Source organism: Pantherophis guttatus, chromosome 1 (genome assembly GCF_059756535.1).
Source record: "Pantherophis guttatus breed Tessera chromosome 1, ASM5975653v1, whole genome shotgun sequence".
In the NCBI taxonomy this organism is placed as follows: Eukaryota; Metazoa; Chordata; class Lepidosauria; order Squamata; family Colubridae; genus Pantherophis; species Pantherophis guttatus.
In genome coordinates this window covers 119,962,786-119,986,658 of record NC_142063.1, presented here as the reverse complement: position 1 = coordinate 119,986,658, position 23,873 = coordinate 119,962,786, and the positions used below count along the sequence as shown (strand labels likewise).

Sequence of the window (23,873 nt, the reverse complement as noted above, 5' to 3'; positions counted from 1 at the left end):
GCACACTGGTGTGCTTATGCATACCCTTAAAGACCTCTTAGGAATGGGGTGAGGTCAACAGTAGACAGTCTAAGATTAAAGTTTTGGGGGTTCGGGGAAGAAACCACAGAGTCAGGTAGTGCATTCCAGGCACTGACCACTCTGTTGCTGAAGTCATATTTTCTGCAATCGAATTTGGAGCAGTGTACCTTAAGTTTGTATCTATTGTTTGCTCATGTATTGTTGTGGTTGAAGCTGAAGTAGTCATTGAGAGGTAGGACATTGTAGCAGATAATTTTGTGTGCTATGCTTAGGTCAGACCAAAGGCGGCATAGTTCTAAGTTGTCTAAGCCCAAAATTTCAAGTCTGGTGGCATAAGGTATTATATTGCGGGTAGATTGTAATAAAGTTATCTTCTTCTCTTCTCTTCTCTTCTCTTCTCTTCTCTTCTCTTCTCTTCTCTTCTCTTCTCTTCTCTTCTCTTCTCTTCTCTTCTCCTCTCCTCTCCTCTCCTCTCCTCTCCTCTCCTCTCCTCTCCTCTCCTCTTCTCTTCCCATCAACATAATAGATAATTTGCAAATATATACATACATTAGTGTGATTAAGTCCGTTCACACAGTGGAACAGCCAACATAAACTTGAGAATAGCCTGAGGTTAGACAGAAGCCAGGTTCACATAGCAAGCTAAGCTATGGGTGGTGTTAAAAAGTCTGTCAGGTTTCTTTGGTGGATTAACTGAATTACATGCTGTTTCATCTTATCCCCAACTCTCAACAGCAATGGCCCCATAATCCAGGTCTGTGTCTGGCTCAGACTGTGGTTCTTGTATCACCTCACTGCTAGTTTAACCAAGATGGGAAACCATGAAACCATGACAAAATGTCTTGTATGGGCCCACCAGCTTTGGCTTATTGAATAAGCCCCAGTTAAGTAAAACACAGATTTGTGTGTTTGTGCCAATTTAATTCAAAGAGGAAGTGGCCATATAGTATTGTCAGAAGAATAATTTGGGGTTGCAACTGGAGCCAGAGTTATGCAATAATAAATTAAAAAATGAAATCCAGACAGTTGTGAGGCAAAGAGAATTATTTTATTCCCAAAAGCAAAGAGGTTTGCCTATGGGGGTAGATACTAGAAAACGTGGTACAGAAGGGCTGTTTTATAGGGGAGCTTGTCCTAAGTGTGGAAATGTGTACGTACTAATTCTAGGATGACACTTGAGGGGCATGGGCATGTGTATATGTTGAGCTGGAGAAAGGGTTGATTAGATCAAGTGATTTGGGTTGAGTCTGTTCATTTGAACTGTGAGCATTATAACTGTGTTTACATTGTGTTAATTGAGTTTTGTGTGTTTGCTTGTGTATATTTATAACTTGAAATAAGTGTTTAATTCTTATGTTTGTGTTTAAAGGATTTCAGAGGCTGTTGATCATTAACTCTGTGAAGTCCTGGGTTAGTTAACCTATGATTCCCTATATATTTCTACAAGTTATACAAATTTATAAATTCTTCCCACGGTACATATTTAACAGGAGAACAAATATTTAGAGTACCTTAGAGGGATGGGTGGAGAAAAAAATTGCAGTCAGAGCATCAGCAGTAATCTTGATAGCTTATCAGTTTACTCCATAAATAAACAAAACCACTTGGCTGTACTTGCAAGTCCAGAACATTGCATTATGATCTTTACAAAGTTATTTACCCATTGAGTAAGAAATGAATTTCCCTTTCTGTTAAAAACTCCTACATCACAATTATTGCAGAATAAGGGATTGGAGGAGAGGAGAAAGCACCTCTTTCTCTCTATATATATATACTTGCAGTTGTACCACCAGGCACCAAACCATAGCTCGCTTTTACCTCAGCTGTATCAAAGGTAAGAGTCAGCTTTTCTTACACATATTTTTTATTCATTATGTGCTATTTATACAAGAAATATACAGGAAAGAATTCTTACTTACATATCTTATATTCTAAATTAGAGGCTTAAGCTTACTATGCAGAAGAAAACAAGGTTTCAATGTTATTGCTGTGTTATAACTATTATGATGATGATTATTTTGAATTATTTCATATTTCTTAGCCTGAATATATTAGAGAAAAATTCTATAGCAAGAATTAGGGAGGGCAGTTGCACTGTTTCCAGATGATAGTGGACCACACATTCCAGCATCTACAGTATTAACATTGGCTGGGCTGGAGACTTTCCTATCTTTAATATGGAAAAAACAGGATCTTTTTATGAGGAGCATTTTCCATTATAAATATAGAGAATTCTTAAAACATAATGTAACAAAGAGTGTAAAGCACAGTTAAGATAATGGTATTGCTAGGATATATGTTTTAATTGATCTTAACATCAAATAGCTTGGAATATTAAATAGTGTTATGTATTTTGGTGGGTCTTCCAGGTTCATTGAACACAGAACCTTTTGTGAAAATTTTAAAAAAATTCTCTGAACAGCTAGTGACCCAGATTTCCAACTCTTGATTGCAGGCAATCCGTTTCCAGAAAAACAATGAGAAAAATAATTTTGTGCGTTCTTGCTGTAATGCTTTGGTCACAAGGTAAGTTATCAGTCATGATCACAGACCCAGTCCCTTCCTTTTAAAACTGAGAGGTCCTAGATTGGAGGTCCTACATGCAGAAGCTAGCAGAAGCATGCTTGAGATCAAAGGGAGATTTGGTAGTACTTTGGGCACAATGGCCAGCACTGGCCAATTCTGCCCATTCCTAGGCTATTCTTCCCAATAATAAGCTAGTGTACTCTCTCCTCCTTTTCCTCAGAGTACAATTGAAGTGCTTTACTGCAATTGCAAGAACCAGTTGTTAAAGGCAGGGGTGAAATCCAGCAGGTTCTGGAGAACCGGTAGCGGAAATTTTGAGCAGTTCGGAGAACCGGTAGCGGAAATTTTGAGTAGTTTGGAAAACCGGCAAATAACACCTCTGGCTGGCCCCAGAGTGGGGTGGGAATGGAGATTTTGCAATATCCTTCCCCCAGGAGTGGGATGGGAATGGAGACTTTGCAGTATCCTTCCCCTGCCACGCCCACCAAGCCACACCATGCCCACCAAGCCACGCCCACAGAACCGGTAGTAAAAAAATTTGGATTTCACCACTGGTTAAAGGGTTGTGTAAAATAGAGCTAAGTCAAAGATGAATCTTTTTCCTGCATTGCCTAAAACAATATGGACTTGACTTTTTAAACTTTCATGATCAAAGAATGTCAAAGAACTCAAAGCATATTATTTAAATATGACAGTTTCCTTATCTTTTAATGTTTTTGTCCCCTGCTTCTGACTATAAACTGTGCTTTAGGCTATGTATTGGCTCCACCTAGTATTGGTCCATAGGTCATCTGTCTAAAATCCCTTCTCTATTTCTTAAAAGATATCAGAAATAACAACAATGTAATTTTTAATCTGCTAGGAAGGAAAGTTGTAAATGTACAATTCTGATTCCAATCTGTGTTTCCCCCCTCTCCCCATCAGCATATTTGGCACATACACTTGTGTATGTATAAACTGCCTTCCTGGCCCCCTTTGTGAATATTGTATGACATGTAACACATTGAGAAGAATATGTAACAAAAGAAAATATACATTGTTTTTTTTAATTATCAACTTCCTATAGAGAAGCTTCATAGCTGAAATTTCTAATATTATCAAAAATTTATATTTTCAATGATAATACAATGTCAGAAGAAAATATATATATTTAAAATTGTTAAATTCTTGAAGAGGAAGCTTCATATTTGAATTTTCTTATAGTAATTTTAATTAAAATTTATACTATCAATGATAAAATAACATACAAAGTAAAAAAAAGAATAGATAGAAAATGAAAATGCAGGAAAAAAAAGAAAATGGAAAAAATAAAAATAAGAGGGAATAGTAAGGCAAAAGAAAAGAAATATATAAAGAAATGACTTCCCTCTTCTCAACAAATATAAACAATTTTAATAACTAACCAGTTTTTCTTAAAGTACAACAATGATCCCAACTTTCCATATCCCACCTCACACAGTCTATCTATATCAGTACTAACTTTTAAAATTAACATCTGGGTCCGTTGTTCCAAAATATTCTTCAACATGTTCAATGTTAAAATATTTTACTCCGCTCTGAAAAAGCAAGTCAAATTTAAGTGTTCTTCTCTTTAATTGTAACCTTTAGTTTGTTCTACTTACCCCTACTGCCCAAGCTTCAAAGTCTCATCCTATCAAAAGAATTCAAAGCAAAAGCATTTTCCCACAGGAAGAATTCTTACAATTAATTCCAAACTCTTATTTCAAATCAGTATGGACCTTTATTTCATTTATAAGTTTCCAAATCAAAATTGTAACCATCCTTCTTATTTATTTTATTTTATTTATTTATTTGATTTGATTTTTATACCACCCTTCTCCAGCAGGACTCAGGGTGGTGAACAGCCGAGATAAAACAGAGCATACAAAATTTAAAAAACAGTTTAAAAGGTAATTAAATAATTTTGGCCCACAATTTAAAACAATCCAGTTAAAACCAATTTCAAATTAAAACCGAACGGATGGGATCAAGCCAGCCCGGCTAGATGAAATAAATGAGTTTTCAGGGCCCGACAAAAAATCTGGAGGTCTGGTATCGTGCGTATCTCTGGGGGTAAGTCGTTCCAGAGGGCGGGTGCCACCACAGAGAAGGCTCTCCCCCTGGGGGTCGCCAGCTGACATTGTCTGGCGGACGGCACCCTGAGGAGGCCCTCTCTGTGCGAGCGTACTGGCCAGTGGGAGGCTATTGGCGGCAGAAGGCGGTCTCGTAGATACCCCGGCCCTAAGCCATGGAGCGCTTTAAAGGTGATCACCAACACCTTGAAGCGCACCCAGAAGACCACCAGGAGCCAGTGCAGCTCGCGCAGTGGCAGTTCTGCTGTTTGTTAATTTTTTTAAAAAAAATCTTAAACTTGTATTTAACAGTTCTTTCATGAGGGGTAGAAGACTCATCTGGTGTTTTTAGACTTGTTGATCCCAAAGTTCCAAACAGCTGAAAAGCATTTAACTATTTTTAAATATGTTTTGAAAAGAAAATATGCAAACGCAATAGTTTGAGCAAGATGGCTATTCCCTCTTCTCCTGGAGCCATAAACATGCCGGAGAACACTGTTTTGTGATTCTCTTGTAAGCAGGAACTATCTGGAGTTGTTGTGGGCGATCTCAAGCCCTTTGTTTTTCTGGAGTGGAAGTACAAAGAATCATCTACTCTCTGGCTTTTCATTCTGCCATGGTCAGCAGTTCCACTTTTAGCAGAGCTGTCTTCAGTTTGCCATTTTTTCCCCCCACAGAGGTCTGAATTCTCAAATCTTACTGAATTTGAAACTGAGATATTGAAATTTCCAAAATCTTTGATGCAAATAATTTCCATCTTTTTTACTCGCAAATCCCATTCATGCAATATGTTAGCTAAAAATAGCTGATGGAAATTAGAGATTGAGTTGCTGTTTTGCCTCCTCTCTTTCAGCTGTGGATGCTCTGGAATGTTATTATTGTCCCAATGGAGGAAGGTGTTTTAGCACAACTACCTGCTCTGGTAATCAAGACCGATGCATGACCATATTCTTTACAGGAATTGGTAAGTATAATAGTGTGAAAAAAATAATTATATTTAGTTTTTTAATTTGGGAGGGGGACTTCAATGAGCTTTGAAAAAAGGCTATGGAGAATCATTAATGGATTGGAATCAGTTGGGAGAAAATTCCAAGTTTCCAAATTGCACAAACCTTACAAAAAATGCAGCTCTATGAAGGATACTATTTCCCATTTCAGTTGCAAAGCACCTCTTTCAAAAGCTGTATACAGCCTTATTCAGTAATAGATGGATGGAATGCACATAGTCACCTTCTGGAAGGTCCCACACATAAATGAGTCAAATAAATGATCTTCAAACATGGAACATAATGACCCTTGGCTAGAATCTGAAATGAACTCAGTATGTTAACCCATTTCCCAAATTCAAAAGAAAATGTTTTTTCCCCACCAATATGATGACTGGATTTTCTCCTGGAAGTGGTTGCGGGGTATATTGTTTTCCGAGTCCTGATCTTTACTAGCTCTATCAAGGCAAGGGCTCAAGAGGTCCAGGAGTCACCTCACCCTTCACCTCAAGAGCCAGGAGTCCTGGGGTGGATTTTATTTCTATTTCTCTGTGAACCTGGGCAATAGGTTGTTATCATTGTTATTGAGCCAGCCATTGTCTAGGAATTGTTTGGCCCAAGATGCACCTTTCAGGACTGAAAAAATCCTAGGATACCTAGCTTCCACTGCCCATCAAAATTTACATTGGTGTCTCAGGTATCCAAACAAACAGAACTGACTAGATTAATCTGGACCCTGAAACAAAGGTATTGCTCAAGAAGAACAATGAGGGACAATTCTTTATCAACAGTTTATGCAGTGTTACTCATTACTTGAAGTTCAGGCTGCTCTACAAAACTTAGATGATAGTGCAAGCAAAATGCTTAATAGTGGGATTGCCAATGCATTACCAGACAGCCTGCTGATTTTTTTGGATATCAGGGTTGTTTTCAGGGGAGCAGATAGGTCACTTTCAGATCTCACCACCTTGCCTCAGTCTCAGTCTTGCTATTCATGTGAAACACATTTTTCACATGAAAGAAGCAAGAATTTGGAATAATGTGGATGTGCCACATGCCTGACCCAGCTTCCTGACGAAATGAAGAAAGGGTAATCTATCTAGGAGCTTCCATTGTTAACAAGGGACAATGTTGGTGAAGTGGAAAATTAGATTTATTTTTTCCATAAGCAATCACAAGTTCTTTTTTTTTTCCTGTAGGATTCCAGCCACCAAGATATGCCAAGAGGTGTGGCTCTCAGTATGAGTGTCAACTTCTGAGTTCAGTACAGGGAGTTAGTGCCACTTGTTGTGGCTATGACAGATGCAACCGTTAGCGTTCACTTTAAACTGGAGACCTTCTCAATGATATCATTGGCCTCAACTGATTGTACTGGATGTGAATTGTCTGAAATTGAAGAGCGATTTGAAATGTGCTGCCCAGTAATATTCTCATTCCGTCCTATATGAATGGGAAAATAAATAAAACATGGCATCTTTCATTGTGTACTGTGAAAAAGTGCTTGTTTGGTCTATCTCGTGTCTACACTAAATCAATGTTTTTGGAGTTTCCTCAGGTATCGTATTGATAATGTTGCATAAAAGCTAACACAAGTGTACATAATATCCCTAAACATCACAACACTATGCCAATTATCAAAACTCAAGACGAAAAGGAAAAGAAGAGCCTTAACACTATTTCACAGCAATATCTCCATCATTTTCCTTACTCTTAACCAACTTCAATAGCTGGTTAGCAGATTTTTGGGGAAGCCCTGGTCTTCAGATGCTGCCTTTAAATGTCAACTTGGTCTACAATAAATTGTCTCCCGCCCACCATTTTAGTGAGGTTGTGGAGCCACCCTGGCATATAGAACCAATCTCTGGGTGTGCTGAGAAGGGAATGTTCCCCTAACAGAACTATGCCCTTCTAGGAATCAACGAAGGATGACTCCAACCAGACACAACATAGAGGTGCTATTAAGGCCTACCTTGTGGTGGTAAGAGTGGGAAACAGCTTTTTATTCCTCGCTCATTTTGTCCTCAGAGTGTCACCCGGTGGCCCTGTTCCAGATCATCTGGCCCCTCCTGGGATGGGGGGGGGGCGGGGTATGCTCAGGTGATCATCTTCAGGGCTGTGCAGAAGAATTTGTTCAACCTCTGACAAAGTCACTCAGATTCATTCCCATGTGTGGAGCAAGTTCACGCAACATGCCTGAGGAGTAGTCTTGGCCAGTTATCTGGGAACAGTTTGACACGTTGAACCTGAGAAAATAGACAAGGTCCTCAATGGTGTCAGCGCCACCACCTGTCGTAAGATCCTTGTCCCCCTTGGATGGTGAAAGCCTCCAAGACAGTGACTGGCAGGTGAATTCAGGCAGTGATTAACACATCGTTACAGGAGGGGACATTTCCAGGCCTTTTAAAGAGACCCTGGCTCACCCCTTCCTTAAAAAGCCATCACTTGAACCCACCTGCTTGGACAATTTTCATCCTGTTTCCAATCATCCCTTTTTAGGGAAGGTGGTGAAAAAGGTGGTTGCCTGGCAGCTTTAGAGGGTCTTGAATAAAACAGATTATCTGGACTCCTTTCAATCAGGATTCAGGCTTGGTTATGTTCTGCCCCAGCTATGGACCCCAAAGAACGCAGCACACACAAAGTCCATTCAAACCTTAGTTTACTAAATAAACCAGTTTTTTACAACAATGGCTGTTAATTAACTGCATTAACAGCCACCAAGAATTCAAAGAATAATACTGAAAGCTTACTGAGGTTGGCAGAATGCCCAGAAGCAATTTGCAGGAAGCTGATAAGATAAGCAAGACAAGACAAGAAGGTATGTGAACGGAGTTGTTTCAGTCGACGTTCCTCCTTAAATAGGCTAAGGGAGTGGCCAATTAGCCCCAAGCCTTACTCTCAAGGAGACCTCCTCCTGAGGAGCCACTCCTGCCTTTTGGCAGCTCTGTACACCTGTGCATCAAGAAGAGGCTCATCCTCTTCGTCCTCTTCACTAAAGGGAGCTTCTGGAGGTTCTGAAGGCCCTGGCTGAATCCCCACCTCTGGTACTATATCTTCTCCAGCCTCCTCATTGTCCGACTCAAGTGGCAGCTGCACAGGCTGCTTGCGCAGCACCACACCAGCCTCCTCACTGTCTGAATCAGCTACTAGTTGCACAGGCCGCACACTGGCCACAACAGGTTATTGGATCGAAATGGCATTGGTCATGCTTGTTGATGATCTCTGGCGAGAGTGGGATTGGAATAATGCAACCACTTTCTCTCTCTTTGACTCTTTGGCAGTGGATGCAGATGTGCATATCTTCATCATTTTCCTTAATGTTTGTAGTTTATATAGAGTTCATATCACTCTGTGTAACTGCATCCTTGCAAGTGCCCAGAATCTTGGGAGCTTTGGATTCTTGGATTCTTAGTTGGTACTTTGGTTTATCAAGGAGTTCTGGGAGATTAAAATACTGGAGTACCCCTGGAAGAATAATGAAGAGAACATCTGATCAGACAAGGGTAAAAGCCCATATCTAGGATTAAAGTAAAGGTAAAAGTTCCCCTCGCATATACTGTATGTGCTAGTTTTCCCTGACTCTAGGGGGTGGTGCTCATCTCCATTTCAAAGCCAAAGAGCCAGCACTGACTGAAGATGTCTCCATGGTCATGTGGCAGGCATGACTAAATGCCAAAGCCGCACGGAACACTGTTACCTTCCAACCAAAAGAGGTCTCTATTTTTCTACTTACATTTTTTACATGCTTTTGAACTGCTAGGTTGGCAGAAGCTGGGACAAGTAACAGGAGCTCACCCCATTACGTGGTGCTAGGGATTTGAACTGCTGAACTGCCGACCTTTCAATCGACAAACTCAGCGTCTTAGCCACTGAGCCATCACATCCCTTTGAGCTACCGCGTCCACATGTCTAGGATTATCTCATGGCAATAGGGCTGAAGAAATGTCAGCCTTTCTTCAGCCTTATTGCATCTGCCAATCATCATTCAGCAGCTTTGTTTATGATAATAAGATAACACAGTCCCTACTGGGGAAAGAATATGCTACAGGAACTTCAGCAGAAATTGTTAATGGTAAGGAAACTGTTGATTATTTGGAACACACACACCAAAAAAATCTGGGTGACTTCAGAAATAATGAAAAATTTAAGAAAATATTGGAAAATGCACATTCCTCTCTTTGGAAGCAGGAATGGAAACTCAATTTAAAAGTAATGCTATTAAGGAGGAACAAAAGCCAATCTCATATGAAGGGGCAGGTGAAACTCTAACAGACCCCCAGCAAAATTTGAACATCAATTTTTATTTCCCTAGATTTGATACTGCCATCAGTTCTGTAGATGAGAGATTTGTCCAGATGCAGACCATTAATTCGGTGTTCAGTTTCCTTTTTAACATACATAATTTGCTCTAGAAGTCAGAACAGAATGTAATGCACTACTGCGTACAATTGCAATCATCTTTAAAGCATGGAGAATTTTGATGCTGTTGATTTATGCAGAAAATTCTATCAAGGAGAGTTCCAAGATGTTTACCACCATTAGACCCTTTGCATTTCATATGCAAAAACAAATTAATCGTCAGTTACCCAAGCAATTCCTAGTACAATGAGAAGAGGACAACCACATATACTTGCAACCGTACATAGCGGTAGGAAAACAAAACCTTGTTTCACGTCAGCTATACAAAAGGTAAGGTTCACCTCTTCTTTGACATTACGTTTAATTAATTTGTTGCCGATTTATGCAATAAATGTACAGTACAAAATTAAAACTGAGTAATGGACCTTATGTCCTAAATTAGATGAAGAAATACAGGTTTGGTTCTCCAGAGAAAACATGGTTTTACTATTTACTGTCATTGCAAGCATTATTGTAATTATAATAATTATTATAGTTCAGCTAGATGTTTAGACTGGGTTTGGCATTTTATCTCTCTTTCAAGTCTTTCACAATAACCTGGGTTAGGCAGATGTTATTTAATAACATTAAAAGTATCATTGTAGGATGTAAAGTGTCTCAAGTAAAACTGCCTTATGTAATAGTTAAAAATAGTATCCTTTTCCCAGTGAGTAAAACAAAGTCAATCATTTTTCCAAGAATATACAATTTAAATTATTTTAAGAAATAAAACTCCTCAGAATATATGTAACATAGGCTAATCTTGCAAGTTAAATTGTATTATGGTATGTATTAATAAGCACAGCCTTTTTTGAAAATCAAAAGAAAGGGTGCTCCGAACAGCTAATGACCCTAATTTCCAACCTTTGACTGCAGGCAATCCATTTCCAGAAAAATAATGAGAAAAATTGTTTTGTGCGTTCTTGCTGTAATGCTTTGGTCACAAGGTAAGTTACCACTCAGGATCACTCAACACTGACCCTTCTTCTTTTACAAATGCAGTCCCTTCCTCTTAAAACTAAGAAGAACAAATTCATAGACCAACTCAAATATATTTTCAACGTATCAATGTTACTATGTCTTTATTCTATTTTCTAAGTTAGGGCCCATGTCAGGGCCCTGGGGAAACCCAAGTTGGTGAGATGCAAGCAAGAATATATAGGTCACGGGTGTCAAACTCGCTGCATCACATTGATGTCATGTGACGTATCATGACGTTTTTTGCCTTCACGGAGCTAGGATGGGCATGGCCTACGCATGATGCATCCGTCCCATGGGCCATCAGTTTGACACTCTGATATAGGTAGTCCTCGACTTATGAGCACAATTGACCCCAAAATTTTTGTTGCTAAGTGAGACAGTTGTTAAGTGAGTTTTGCCCCCATTTTACGTCCTTTCTTGCCATAGTTGTGAAGTGAATCACTGCAATTGTTAAGTTGGTTACCCGGCTGTTGAGTGCATCTGGCTTCCCCATTGACTTCGTTTGGTCAGAGGTTCACAAAAGGCGATCACATGATCCCAAGACACTGCAACTATCATAAATGTGAGTCAGTTGCCAAGAATTCGAATTTTGATCACATGACCCCGAAGATGCTACAATGGTAATAAAAACCATTCATAAGTCACTTTTTTCGGTGCAGTTGAAACTTCAAATGGTCACTGAACGAACTGTTGTAAGCCGATGACTACCTGTATCGGTTTACAGGTAGTCCTTGATTTACAACCATAATTGAGCCTGAAGGAGCCATAAACCATAAAGGAGCCTTGGTGGTGCAGCAGATTAAACTGCTGTTAAAGTAGCACTTAGCTGCCAGCTGCCTGCAATTACTGCAAGTTCAAATCTCACCAGGCTCAAGGTTGACTCAGCCTTCCATCCTTCCGAGGTAGGTAAAATGAGGACCCGGTTTGTGGGGGCAATAAGCTGACTTTGTATAAAAAGAACACTGCTCAGGGGGCCTCAAAAAGCCCTACTAAGCAGGTATATACAAAAAGTATGAAGGCTATTGCTTAATGCATTGTAAGCCGCCCTGAGTCTCCAGAGAAGGGTGGCATATAAATCGAACTAATAAATAAATAAATAAATAAATAAATAAATAAATAAATAAATAAATAAATAAATAAATAAATAATGGTCATAAGTCATTGCAGTTGAAAGTCAAGGCAACCATTTATTTGATTAGAAGTAATTTTCCAGCCTGTTCATGACTATTGTTAAGCAAACACAATGATTGTTAAGCAAACAGAATGGTCATTAAGTGAACATTGTGGTTGTTAAGCAAACCCATTCAATCTGAGGAATTACTGTTGGAATTGCTTGTTGCTATAAAACCTTCGTTTTACTACAAAAGTGTTCTGCAAAAGTGTCAATTGACAAAACTAGGATTGATACAGATAATCCTCGATTTATGGCTGTAATTGAGTCTGCAATTTTGCTCATAACAGTTGTAAAGTAGGTCACCCTGTGACCGAATCTGACATTATGAGCTTTTTTTTGCAGTGGTTGTTAGGAGAACGCTGCTTTTGTTAAGTTAATTGCAAGGTTGTTGAGTGAAGCGACTAAACAACAACAACAAAAGAAGTAAGTGTCAGTTTCCATCAAAAACATCATCAATTGCAGTCACATGACTATGAAACATTGCAAATGACCATAAATGCAGTCATGTGACCGAGGGGGGACAGACATTGACATATCAAATACAGGTCGCCTCTTTTTCAGGCTCTGTTGTAACTTCAATCATGAAGTGACGGTTCATAAATCGAGAGCTTCCTGTAATAGCGATGGGTAACTATAGACAATTTTTTAAAACAATTTCCTTATCTCTTGCCTTTAACGATTTTGCTTACTAGTTCTCAATATAAAATCAGATTCATAACAGAATAAAACATAATAGCTTTTTTTAATTTATAAAGAGAAAACGTCATGTTTTAATCTCAAATTTTACTAAATTTGAAGCCCAGAGCCTAAACATTCTAAAACGTTTGGTGCAAATGTCTTCCTGAATTTTTACTTAAAAATCCCATTGATGAAACATGTTCACGAGAGTATGTTCTATGAAAATTACAGATTTAGTTGCCATTTTGTCTCCTCTCTTACAGTGGTGGATGCTCTGATTTGCTTTAATTGTCGCAGAAGAAATTGTTTAAGGACTACCCTTTGTCCTACTTTTATGGAAAAATGTATCACCGTAACTCAGGAAAGCCCTAGTAAGTAGAATAGCTCGAGAAATATGAGAAACAATTATATTTAGTTCATTTTTCTTAATTGGGGAAAAATGCTTCAGTGAGTTTTCAGTGGAAGATTGTGTTGGTTCTTGACACATATGCAAAGATAAAAGGGAAAAGATTCAAATGGAGCTGCACAAATCTTGCAAAAGGTGCGGTCCTATTCAGTGATATATATGAGGAATAGATGTTTTATTTATTTTATTTTATTTATCTATTGGTCAAACAAAAATTACAAATTCGAAGGAACAAAATGAAAAAACTAAAATCTGACAGGGACGAGGGGCACGTTAGTGCACTTATGCACGCCCCCTTAGGAACCTCGAAAATATGGGATGAGGTCCACAGAAGTTAAACTGGAATTAAAACTGTGAAAGTTAGTAGCTGAACCAACTGAATCGGGTAAGATATTCCAGATTTTGACAACTCTGTTACAAAAAATTGAATTTTTTACAATCAAGTTTAAACCGGTTTACATTACGTTTAAAGCGGTTGTTCCCACACGTTATATTATGATTAAAACTAAAAAAAAAATTTAAAAAATCATTTGCAGGTAAATTGTACAATTTTGTATGCAATACCTAAATCTGACCATAAGCGTTGCAGTGCTAAACTATCAAAACCCAAAATTTCAAACCTAGTAGCATAAAGTATTCTATTGGACAGAAGAATGCTCAGTTGTGTTAATGTCAAAGAGGTGGTAAGGATTACAAATGTTCAACAGTTGTACAATATTCTAGGATTGATCTAATGTATGTTTTGTAAGCTCTAGTGAGCAATACGGGATTTCCAGAAATTTTATTTTAGTAGAATTAAATTCACAACTTAAAAAGTGCTTTTTTAAGCAATGCGGTTACAATAAATTTTAGAATGTAAATCATTAGAGATGAGTACACCCTGATCTTTAACAAAATTTCTGTTTCTCTCTGAAGTTAGGCAATACTGTACCCAATCCTTATGGAGTCAGCCATTGTAGCAATAACATGTCAGAGATTCTTTGACTCAGGAGGCATCTTTCAGGATTGAAAGAATCCTGGAATAAGTAGCTTCCACAGCCCACCAAAATTTGCATTAGTGTCTCAGGTATCCAAACAATAAAACTGACTAGATCATGGGTGTCAAACTTGATTTCATTGAGGGCCGCATATCAGGGTTGTGTTTCACCTTGGGGGGGGGTCTGGGGTAGATGTGGCCAGGGTGGGCGTGGCCAGCTTGACATCACTCATGTCAGGGTGTCTCTGTTGACCAGAGTGCTCTGCCAGTGAAAACAGGCTCCTGAGCTCCGTTTTCAGCTGCAACGGCCTCCTGCAAATCTCTGCCAGCGAAAACGGAGCTCGGGGGGGACATGGACATCATTCGCTGTTTCCAGGGTGGCTCCATAGGCCAGATCTAAGCACCTCGTGGGCCGAATCCAGCCTGTGGGCCTTGAGTTTGACACCCCTGGACTAGATTAATCTGGACCCAGGAACAACTGCAAGGGTTGCACCAGCGGTGAAATCCACTTACCTTCGCTACCGGTTCGGGAATGGGAATGCATGTACGCCTCTTCTGTGCATGAATAGAGCCTTCTGCACATGTGCAGAGGATCAAAAATGGGACATAATGACTTCCCGGTGGGTGGGCATAGCCTCCCGTTGCCGGCGCTACTGGTTCACGCAAGCCGGATAGAATCGGCTGGATTTCACTGCCGGACTGTACTAAATATTGTTCAAGAAGAACAACGAGGGACAATTCTTTATCGATAGTTTATGCAATGTTACTAATTTCTTCACGTTCAGGCTCCTCTACATTACTTTGTTTACTGGGCATGCAAAGTGCTTAATAGTGGGATTGCCAATGCATTACCAGACAACCCGCTGATTCTTTTGGATATCAGGGTTGTTTTCAAGGGAGCAGGTAGGTCACATTCAGACTCACCACCCCGCCCCAGTCTCAGTCTTGCTATCCAACACATTTTTCACATGAAAGAAGCAAGAATTTGGAATAATGTGGATATGCTCCATGCCTGGCCAAGCAGGTAATGACTGCCTGACCAAATGAGGAAAGGTTAATCTATTTAGGACTGCCCATCGTCAACCAAAGACAAAAGATTGGTGAAGTGAATGATTACATTGATTTTTTGCTAACTAAAGCCACTTTTTTTTCTCTCCCGTAGGACACAAGAAACCAAATATTATGAAGAAATGTGGCACAGAGTTTATATGTCAAATAATGAAATTAGTAGTAAAACCAGTTATTCGTGTCATTTGTTGTGATTCTGACAAATGCAATCGTTAAGTGTTTATTTTCATCTAGAGACCTCCTCAGTGATTTTCATAGATCTCAACTCCTGGGCGCTTTACGTGATTTATTTGCAATCCAAGAGCAAAGTGGAATGTGGCCTGTGATCGAAAAACAAATAAAAATATGGGGGTTTTCTTATGTCTACCTGTGTCTACACCAAATCAGAGTGGTTGGAGTTTTCCCTGGTTTTGGTGATTTTGCAGAAAAAGCTGCCACAACGGTACATAGCTTCTGCAAATCATTGTGGAAGAAATGACAAGAAAGTGTAGGGATGCGATCCCCCTTTCCCCGGGTTACCTTAAGAACTCTATATAGGTAGTCCTCGACTTACAACAGTTCATTTAGTGACCGTTCAAAGTTACAATGGCACTGAAAAATCTGATTTATGAATCATTTTTCACACTTACGAACACTGCAGTATCCCCATGGTCACATGATCAATGATTCAGATGCTTGGCAAGGGGTTCGTGTTTATGACAGTTGCAATGTCCCAAAATCAGCTTTTGCAACCTTCTGACAAGCAAAATCAATGGGGAATTCAGATTCACTTAACAACAGCGTCACTAACTTAACAAATGCCATGATTCACTTAACAACTCTGGCAAGAAAAGTCGTAAAGTGGGGCAAACTCACTTAACAAATGCTTCACTTAGCAACATAAAATTTGGGCTCGATTGTGGTCGTAACTCGAGGACTATCTGTATTGCTCTGTCTCTCTAATGGGATAGCAGAATAATCTTGGGAGACAGGAGGAGGAGAAGTCACAGTCTAGACAAGGGTCATACTGAAGCTAATTCAGCTCACAAAAAGAATAAGTGCAGAGAAAGGGACTCAGAAGAGATCCTCCCCAGTTCCCTGGAGAGTAAAAGCCAGGTGGGGAGAAGTCCTTTCAGACTTGCAAGATTCAGTCACTGTAACCTTACAATAAAAGCAGTGTTAGTACTCATGGCTTGATTTTTATTTTATTTTTTTGGTTAGGAGTGCCTTGAAGGGGTGACAGTATCACCCCACATTGAATTACTTGCTTGCCTGTGCATTCTGTATTGAACGTTGATTACTCTCTGATACCCTTATCTTGTACAGACCATAACGCACATGTGCTAGTTGTCTGAGACACATGTTGTTTATTTCCACGTTATCAGAGTCCCCTTCTGCAGAAAGGACCTTTAGATATACAGTAGCTTCTCTTATACCACTTGAATAAACTTTGGGGCTCTTTGCTCTATGAGTGCATTTATTGTTTTGAATTCCAAGAGAACTTACTGGCTCTCAACTAGCTGTTGGGTGGCCTAACATTTGGCATCATGAACAGAATCTGAGAGAATATCATTCTCAAGCAAACATCCACTCTTGAGAAGGAACAAGGGACTGGCATGATGAACCATATCCCTGGTTAGGGTGATACAGATGCCTGGGTGCCAGTGGCTCATAGTTCGAACTGGGTGACAGTTATATGGGATTCTGAGTTAGTGGGAAATAATTGGCCATCAACCCTGATGTTAAAATGTCTGAAGAATGTCTGCTTGCCCAGTGTGGTATTGACATACCATTAGACTCTTGAGTATTAGAGAAAGAAAGGGGCAGAGAGCTATGCTTGGAATAGATCAGGTTCTCCTCTCTGCACTCCAAAAAAGTATAGTAACAATTACCACAAGAAACAAGTACGCCAACAAACTGATTTTACTGTTGCTTTGGAAAAAAACATCAGTTTTGTAGCAACTGAAATTTCCAGGTAGGGACAAAGATGTGACCATTGTCCTCAATGAATCATTTAGGGCTCTCAGAAGCATTGATCCCATAGATACCTAGCTGTGAGGTCCTTTAGTTAAAGTTGTGCTTTTGGCAACAGTAGAAATTATTGCTGGTGGGCTGCCTTGCCCACTGCTTGACATTCCCCCTGTCTGAACTGCTGTACTTCTGTGGGGATTTCCATTTGTCACCTCCCAATGCTTAGTCCAGAGTAATTCAGAAGTTCATGGCTTCCATGATAACCTTGGACCTGTTCCAAAACATCAAATGCCCAATGCTTACTAGTAGTTACCTTCTGGATAGTTTCAACATGATTTGCCAATGGAGGAGATTGGCACACATTTATTTATTTATTTAATAGACTGCCCATCTCATATACGTGACACGGTGGCTATTGCTAGGGACAGATGACTTTTTGATTGCCTAATTATCACCCTGCTATGCTACACTAATCTTGGTATTTACTTTGATTTACCTTGGAACTCCAGGAGATGAAATGCCTGAAATGCCATTGGAGGAAAATGTGGAATGAATCTGATCAAACATGGGTAACAGCTCATACAGTATTTGGGTTACATTGCTTCAATATGGGTGGAAAAACCTCAATATTTCTCAGCCCTTATTGTGTCTGCTGATGATCAACTAATGGCCGTATTTAAGGTGACAACCTCCACAGGGCCACTGTAAAGAAGATTCTAACTATCTGGTAGACAAAGTCATTCAAATCCATGTGAAGTGGTATAAGTAGGCAGATTCAGTTTAGGTGCCTGAAACATGGTCTTTTATGGTTATCTGAGATGAATTTGAAGCTGTGACTCCTGAAGAAGTGGATGGGGCCTCCAAAAAGTGGGTTTAGTGACCTGCCTATTAAATCCAGATCCTTCCTGAGTGTTCAAGGCTGCCCAGAAGGAGACCAATAGCCTCCCAATAGCCTCCCACTGGCCAGTCCGCTCCCACAGAGAGGGTCTCCTCAGGGTGCCATCGGCCAAGTTATGTCGGCTGGCGACACCCAGGGGGAGGGCCTTCTCTGTGGGAGCCCCTGCCCTGTGGAATGAATTACCCCCGGAAATGCGTAAGATCTCCGACCTCCGTGTATTTCGCTGTGCCCTTAAGACCCTGTTGTTCAATCAGGCCGGGCTATCGATGTAATGTTTTTAAATTGGGTGTTTTAAATTTTTGGGGTTTTAAATCTGAGCCAAAATTATTTAATAATTTTAATTATTTTTAATTGATGTCTGTCTTTGTGCTTTTAATAGGCTGTACACCGCCCTGAGTCCTTCGGGAGAAGGGCGGTATAGAAATTTATTTATTTATTTATTTATTTATTTATTTATTTATTTATTTATTTATTTATTTATAATTGGGATTACACAGTGGTGTTGGCTTCTGTAAGAAAGATGACCTAGGACAGTGATGGTGAACCTGTGGCATGCATGCCAGAAGTGGCACGCAGAGCCCTCTCCGCTAGCACGCGTGCCATTGCCCCAAGTCAGATCTCCATGGCGTGCCATTGCCCCAAGTCAGATCTCCATGGCGTTGCTTTCGTGAGCTTCTGTTTCCCTGCAAACAACGAAACAGAAGCTCACGAAAGTAAAAGATCTTACCTCTTGCCATGTTGCCAGTGTTGGGATGCCTCCCGCCGGCCAGGTGATCTTAGGGTCTCTGCTGTACACACACACGTCCCCGCATGTGTGCATGTCCATGCATGCATGTATTTGCACATGCACCTTTCAGTTTGGGCATGCGCGCACACAGTTTGGGCACTCAGTGTCTAAAAGGTTTGCCATCACTGGCCTAGAAGGAAGTAATCCTTTGATTTGATGGATTTGAGCAATTATTATCCTGTCCACAAATTTTGTAATGGAGATTTTTTAAAAGTTGATCAACCAGCAGTTGTGGAAGATCCAGTGGGATCTTCCTAGACTCAGTTCAGGCTGGGATTCTATATAGGGATACCATTGGTTGTATTTGCTGATGACATTTTTGCAGAGTTCAAGAGGGTGTACCCATTCTTGTGCTCCTTGATCCAGTGGCTTTTGATAGCCTTTATCATTATTTCCTTCTGGACTATCTGTGGGGTTTAGAGTTGGAGGACATCATGTCACAGAGGTTCCTCTTCTTTCAGAACAGCTGGTTTCAGTCAGTGTTGACTGAAAGGGGAAGGCCATCCATCATTTGGTGTCTGGTATAATATTTAGCTGATACTCAGCTTTATATCTTAACACAGGACAAACTAAATTATGTCTTCAGTGTCCTTTCCCAGTGTTCGGACCTTGTGTGGGTCTGAATGGGGGAGAACAGACATGCTCAGTCCTGTCAAGACCAAGTATTTGTGGATATTGCTTCCCTGGCCCCTCATCTTCAGATTGTCCATTTTACTTTAAGTCTTAGATGGGACTACACTTCCCCATTCAAGGCCATCAAGGACTCACAGGTTTTGCTTAAAGAGGAGCTAGAAGCTGTGGCCAAGAGGGCCTTGGCATAGCTTCATATGGAGCACCAAGATGTGCTTGTTCTTAGATTAGGAGAGTCTGTGGACAGTTACTTGTAGTTTCATCATTTTGAAAACTGCAGTGTGTTGTACATGGGGCTGCCTTTCAAGACTCCTCAGAAGTTACAACTGGTCCAAAATGCAACAGCACATGTGGTGATGGGCATGCCCCTATAAGTTGCACTGGTTGCCAGTGAGCTTCTGAGTGTAATTAGGAGTTGGTTATCACCTATAAACTTCTGTATGGCATGGGATCAGGTTATGGTTTCTGCCCATCCAGTAAGATCAGCTAAAATTCATAATCTTCGGTACACTTCTGTCCATTCTTCTATGATAGATTATTCAAGTACCCTTTTACAAGATACCCACATCACTGATAGTTCTCAACTGTTTTCTAAAGTTGTACTATTTTGTTGTTTACATCTGTACAAGATAGGATTTCTGTGGCATTTTAGAAACTAATAAAATTATTTGTTAATAAGGTGTCATGGATTACAAGCCACTTCCTTAGATCCATGAAATTCCCATTATGGGAAAATGCTTTATAGTGATTGATATATAGAAAGACAGAGACAGGAACAAAGAGATACACACAATACATACACACGTGCATATACTGTACACCCTGACAAATGATCAATAAACCTGAACTGAAATTTGCAGAAGGAATTCTTCTCACCCCTTTCCTGAAATCACCTTTGAGAAAAACCAGATTCACATTGCATGCTAAGGCACTGAACATTCAGCTTCCAAAGTAGGTTAATGGAATTATGCCCTTACCATTCCCATTGCACTGGCCCCTTATACCAAGTTTGTGCCAGGATTGAAGCCCCTGCCTATTCAAGGACATGAAAATTGAAAGCAATAATAAAGTTTGGGTTGTCATTTCTAATTCCTGCCAAACAAAATATATAGGATATCTTAATCTGTTTGCATGAACTAGAACTAAAGGGGAAGCTGTTATTTATGTATTTTAAAAGGAGAGCAAATGTTCAAAGTTTAAAACATTTCATCCGTCCAAAGCCAATACAGTTCATCCATCCAAGAACTAATAAAATCCATCCATGGGAAGAGAGCCCTACTTTAAGTGAACAAAACTTTGCCAAGTTGGGACATTAACGTACTGCTTTATTCTTGACTCTTTGCTCTGTGAGCATCTGGTTCCCATAAAGTAATTTAACCACTTCACTGCAGTGGATGTTGTGCTTCATATGTCAGCACTCCAAACTACATTCGTTCCAGTGCTGACATAAGGAGGAGAAGAGGGGGCAGCTGGCAAGAGGACGTTTGACTTTTCACCTACTTATTTTCCCTGAAGATAATATCCCCTAGGAGATGGGATGGGAGGGGGGGACATTCCTGGGAGCTGAAGTAGTAGATATGGGGAGAGTGATTTGGAAGATGGCCAATGAGACACAGAGAATTGGGGAACGGAAAGGGAAGGTTTGGGGTCAGGAAGTCAGTGTTGGCTACGACGTAGTCGGGAACAGATTGTCGTGCTTAATAAATGAAAGATTTCATCAAAGACTATTTGTTTGGAAATGCAATTTATTTGAGATGACACTGAAACCTGACATCATACACCCGAACATCGCAACAATATCCCCAGGAAATATTTATTTAGCCCCTACGGACCAAAACTTCTAGATGGAGCTCAAGATCTCCCTGAGAATTGAGAGAGGAATTCAGACAAAGCCTGGATTTGTTGTGTGGCATCTTTCCCTGCACACTAATTCTGATATTTACTTTGTTTTACCACAAAACCCTAAACCCCCAAGATATATAAAATGTGAACTTTTTTTTTTAATTTGATTTATATGCCGCCCTTCTCCGGAGACTCAGGGCAGCTTACAATGTGCTAAACAATAGCCTTCATTCTTTTGTATATTTATACAAAGTCAGCTTATTGCCCCCACAAACTGGGTCCTCAATTTACCTACCTTAGAAAGGATGGACGGCTGAGTCAACCTTGAGCCTTGGCGAGATTCGAACCTGCAGTAATTGCAGGCATCTGGTCTTAATAATCAGCTTAATAACAGGGTGCCTTAGACCACTGTACTACCAAGGCTCTACTGCTTAAGTAGAGGAAAACATAAAAGCTTATGAATTTCTTCTTACTGTTGGTTGGTCTAGGTATTCTCATTTATTACCACAAAGCATTTCAACATAATCCTGCTTTTTATGATCCGTCATGACTATTACTGAAACTACTGTGGATTTTAGGTAACTTGATTCAATAATTGTTGCACTGTTTGGGCTAATGTGAGGGTACAAATAGATAAAGAAATGTTTGAGTTCATCCATTCAAAACCAGTAAAGTTCATCCACCACAGAACTAATAGTTCATCCATGGGAAGACAACCCAACTTTAAGTGAGCAAGACTTTGCCAAAGTAGGATATTAAAGTACTGCTTCATCTTTGATTGTTTGCTCTCTGATCATCTACTCCCCATAAAGCAATTTAACTACTACACTGCGGTGGATGTTGTGCTTCATACAGCTGAACATTGCAACAGTATCCCAAAGGAACATTTTTTTTAATGATTTCCATTCCTGTTATCTTTTTTAAAAAAATCAGGAGGGTGGTTGCACAGGAAAGGATGGAATTTTCATGTCAAGAAAGAAAGAAATATAAAAGAATGGAAAGAGACAAGATGAGAGCATAAATAAAATCTACATCAACCTTACATAAATTAGCAAAACAAAGATTGCATTCCACCTTAGCTGTACAAAAGATAAGATCCAGCTTTTGTGTACTTTAGGATGAATGAATATATTATTTATTGTCCTTTTTATATATATGCGGGATAACAGGAGCTAATAGTTTCTGAATCAGAAATCCACCTTTTATAAAGTAGAATATGAAAACATCTGACAGTTGTGGAAACTTCATTCCTATTTTTTTCTTCTGAATTGCTACCACTTTGAACATCTGGGTTTTTTGTTTTTTTTTTGCTGGAATATATTAGAGAAAAAGGTAAAGAAATGGAAGGAGTACTGTTGACTTTCCAGATATATGTAACTATTTGATACTACTGGTAAATAAAGTAACATTCAGAAATCACTATATGTGTGTGTATGGGTGTGTGGGGATGTGTGTGTGTCTCTGTTTGTCTTTGTGTACATATGTCATATAGTTAGTGTTGACTCCAGGCAATTAGCTGAGCAAATCCTTGAGGTTTTCTTGGCATGATTTCAGAAGTAGTTAGCCATTGCCTGCTTCCTAGGGCTAGCCTAGGAGGGAATGACTGATCCAAGGTCACCCAATTAGCCCGTTTGCTAGTTGATGCCTAAATCATAACAGTAAACTGGCCCATGTGTGTGTGTCCATGTGCATCTGCACATGAAATCATAGACTATAAATGGTGGAAATGTTCTTAGGAATCATCCAATCCAATGTTATGCTCACTGCACAAATTCACTACTGCAGCTCCTCCGAAGATGGCCCTCCAACTTCTATTTAATTTTCTCCAGCAAAGATTTAATTGCCTTCCAATATTATTGTTCCACTCTTGAACATAATGAAAAAAATTTTTTTCCTGGAGCCCAATGAAAATTGGCTTCCTTGTAATTTAAATCTATTACTCCTTATCTTGCCTTCTTTCCCATTTTCTATACAATCCTTCAGAAAGATGAAGACAGATATTAATATCCTCTGCAATCTTCTTCTTGCCCATGAGAGCAACACTTCTAATTGTCTTTTTCAAAGTCTTTCTGAAACATTGAGGTGTTTGCTTTCCCCCCTATATTTGTGTTGTCTGCAAATTTGATATATAATCATTATTTAACTTATCCAAGTTCTTCTCTACTAGGCTCTCTTGGAAGGTTTGGTTGGAAACTTGGATGAAGTCAGGCCACTTTAGGTCCACCACATTTCCATGGTCAACCCAACAGGTGACTCTCCAAGAAAAGAAGACCGGATTGTTGTCATGACTTACATACAGTATTCCAGCTGCAGTCAGACCAGCACAGCATCAAACTGAACAATCAGTTCCCGTAATCTCAACGCTATAACTCTGTTGATACAGCCCAAGGTTGCATTTGCTATTTAGACAGTTGCACACACTGCTAGTTTATGTTGATCTTGCTTTATCAAGACAGCCTGATCTTTCTTACAGGAACTACTGC

At 39.7% G+C, this 23,873-nt stretch overlaps 1 protein-coding gene and 1 long non-coding RNA gene across 2 annotated transcripts; both read left to right on the top strand.

Moving 5' to 3' along the window:
- Window positions 1-1,730: 1,730 nt before the first annotated feature.
- On the top strand, window positions 1,731-7,083 carry LOC117674576 (CD59B glycoprotein). Its single transcript, XM_034432654.3, has 4 exons — window positions 1,731-1,855; window positions 2,477-2,547; window positions 5,473-5,583; window positions 6,805-7,083. The coding sequence occupies exons 2-4, from the start codon at window positions 2,499-2,501 to the stop codon at window positions 6,918-6,920; spliced, it is 276 nt and encodes a 91-aa protein (XP_034288545.2). The 5' UTR covers window positions 1,731-1,855; window positions 2,477-2,498; the 3' UTR covers window positions 6,921-7,083.
- A 3,040-nt stretch (window positions 7,084-10,123) lies between these two features.
- Window positions 10,124-15,649, top strand: LOC148116552 (uncharacterized). Its single transcript, XR_015733650.1, has 4 exons — window positions 10,124-10,291; window positions 10,877-10,947; window positions 13,097-13,204; window positions 15,378-15,649. It is a non-coding gene; the product is annotated as an uncharacterized LOC148116552 (long non-coding RNA).
- The last annotated feature ends 8,224 nt before the right edge of the window (window positions 15,650-23,873 follow it).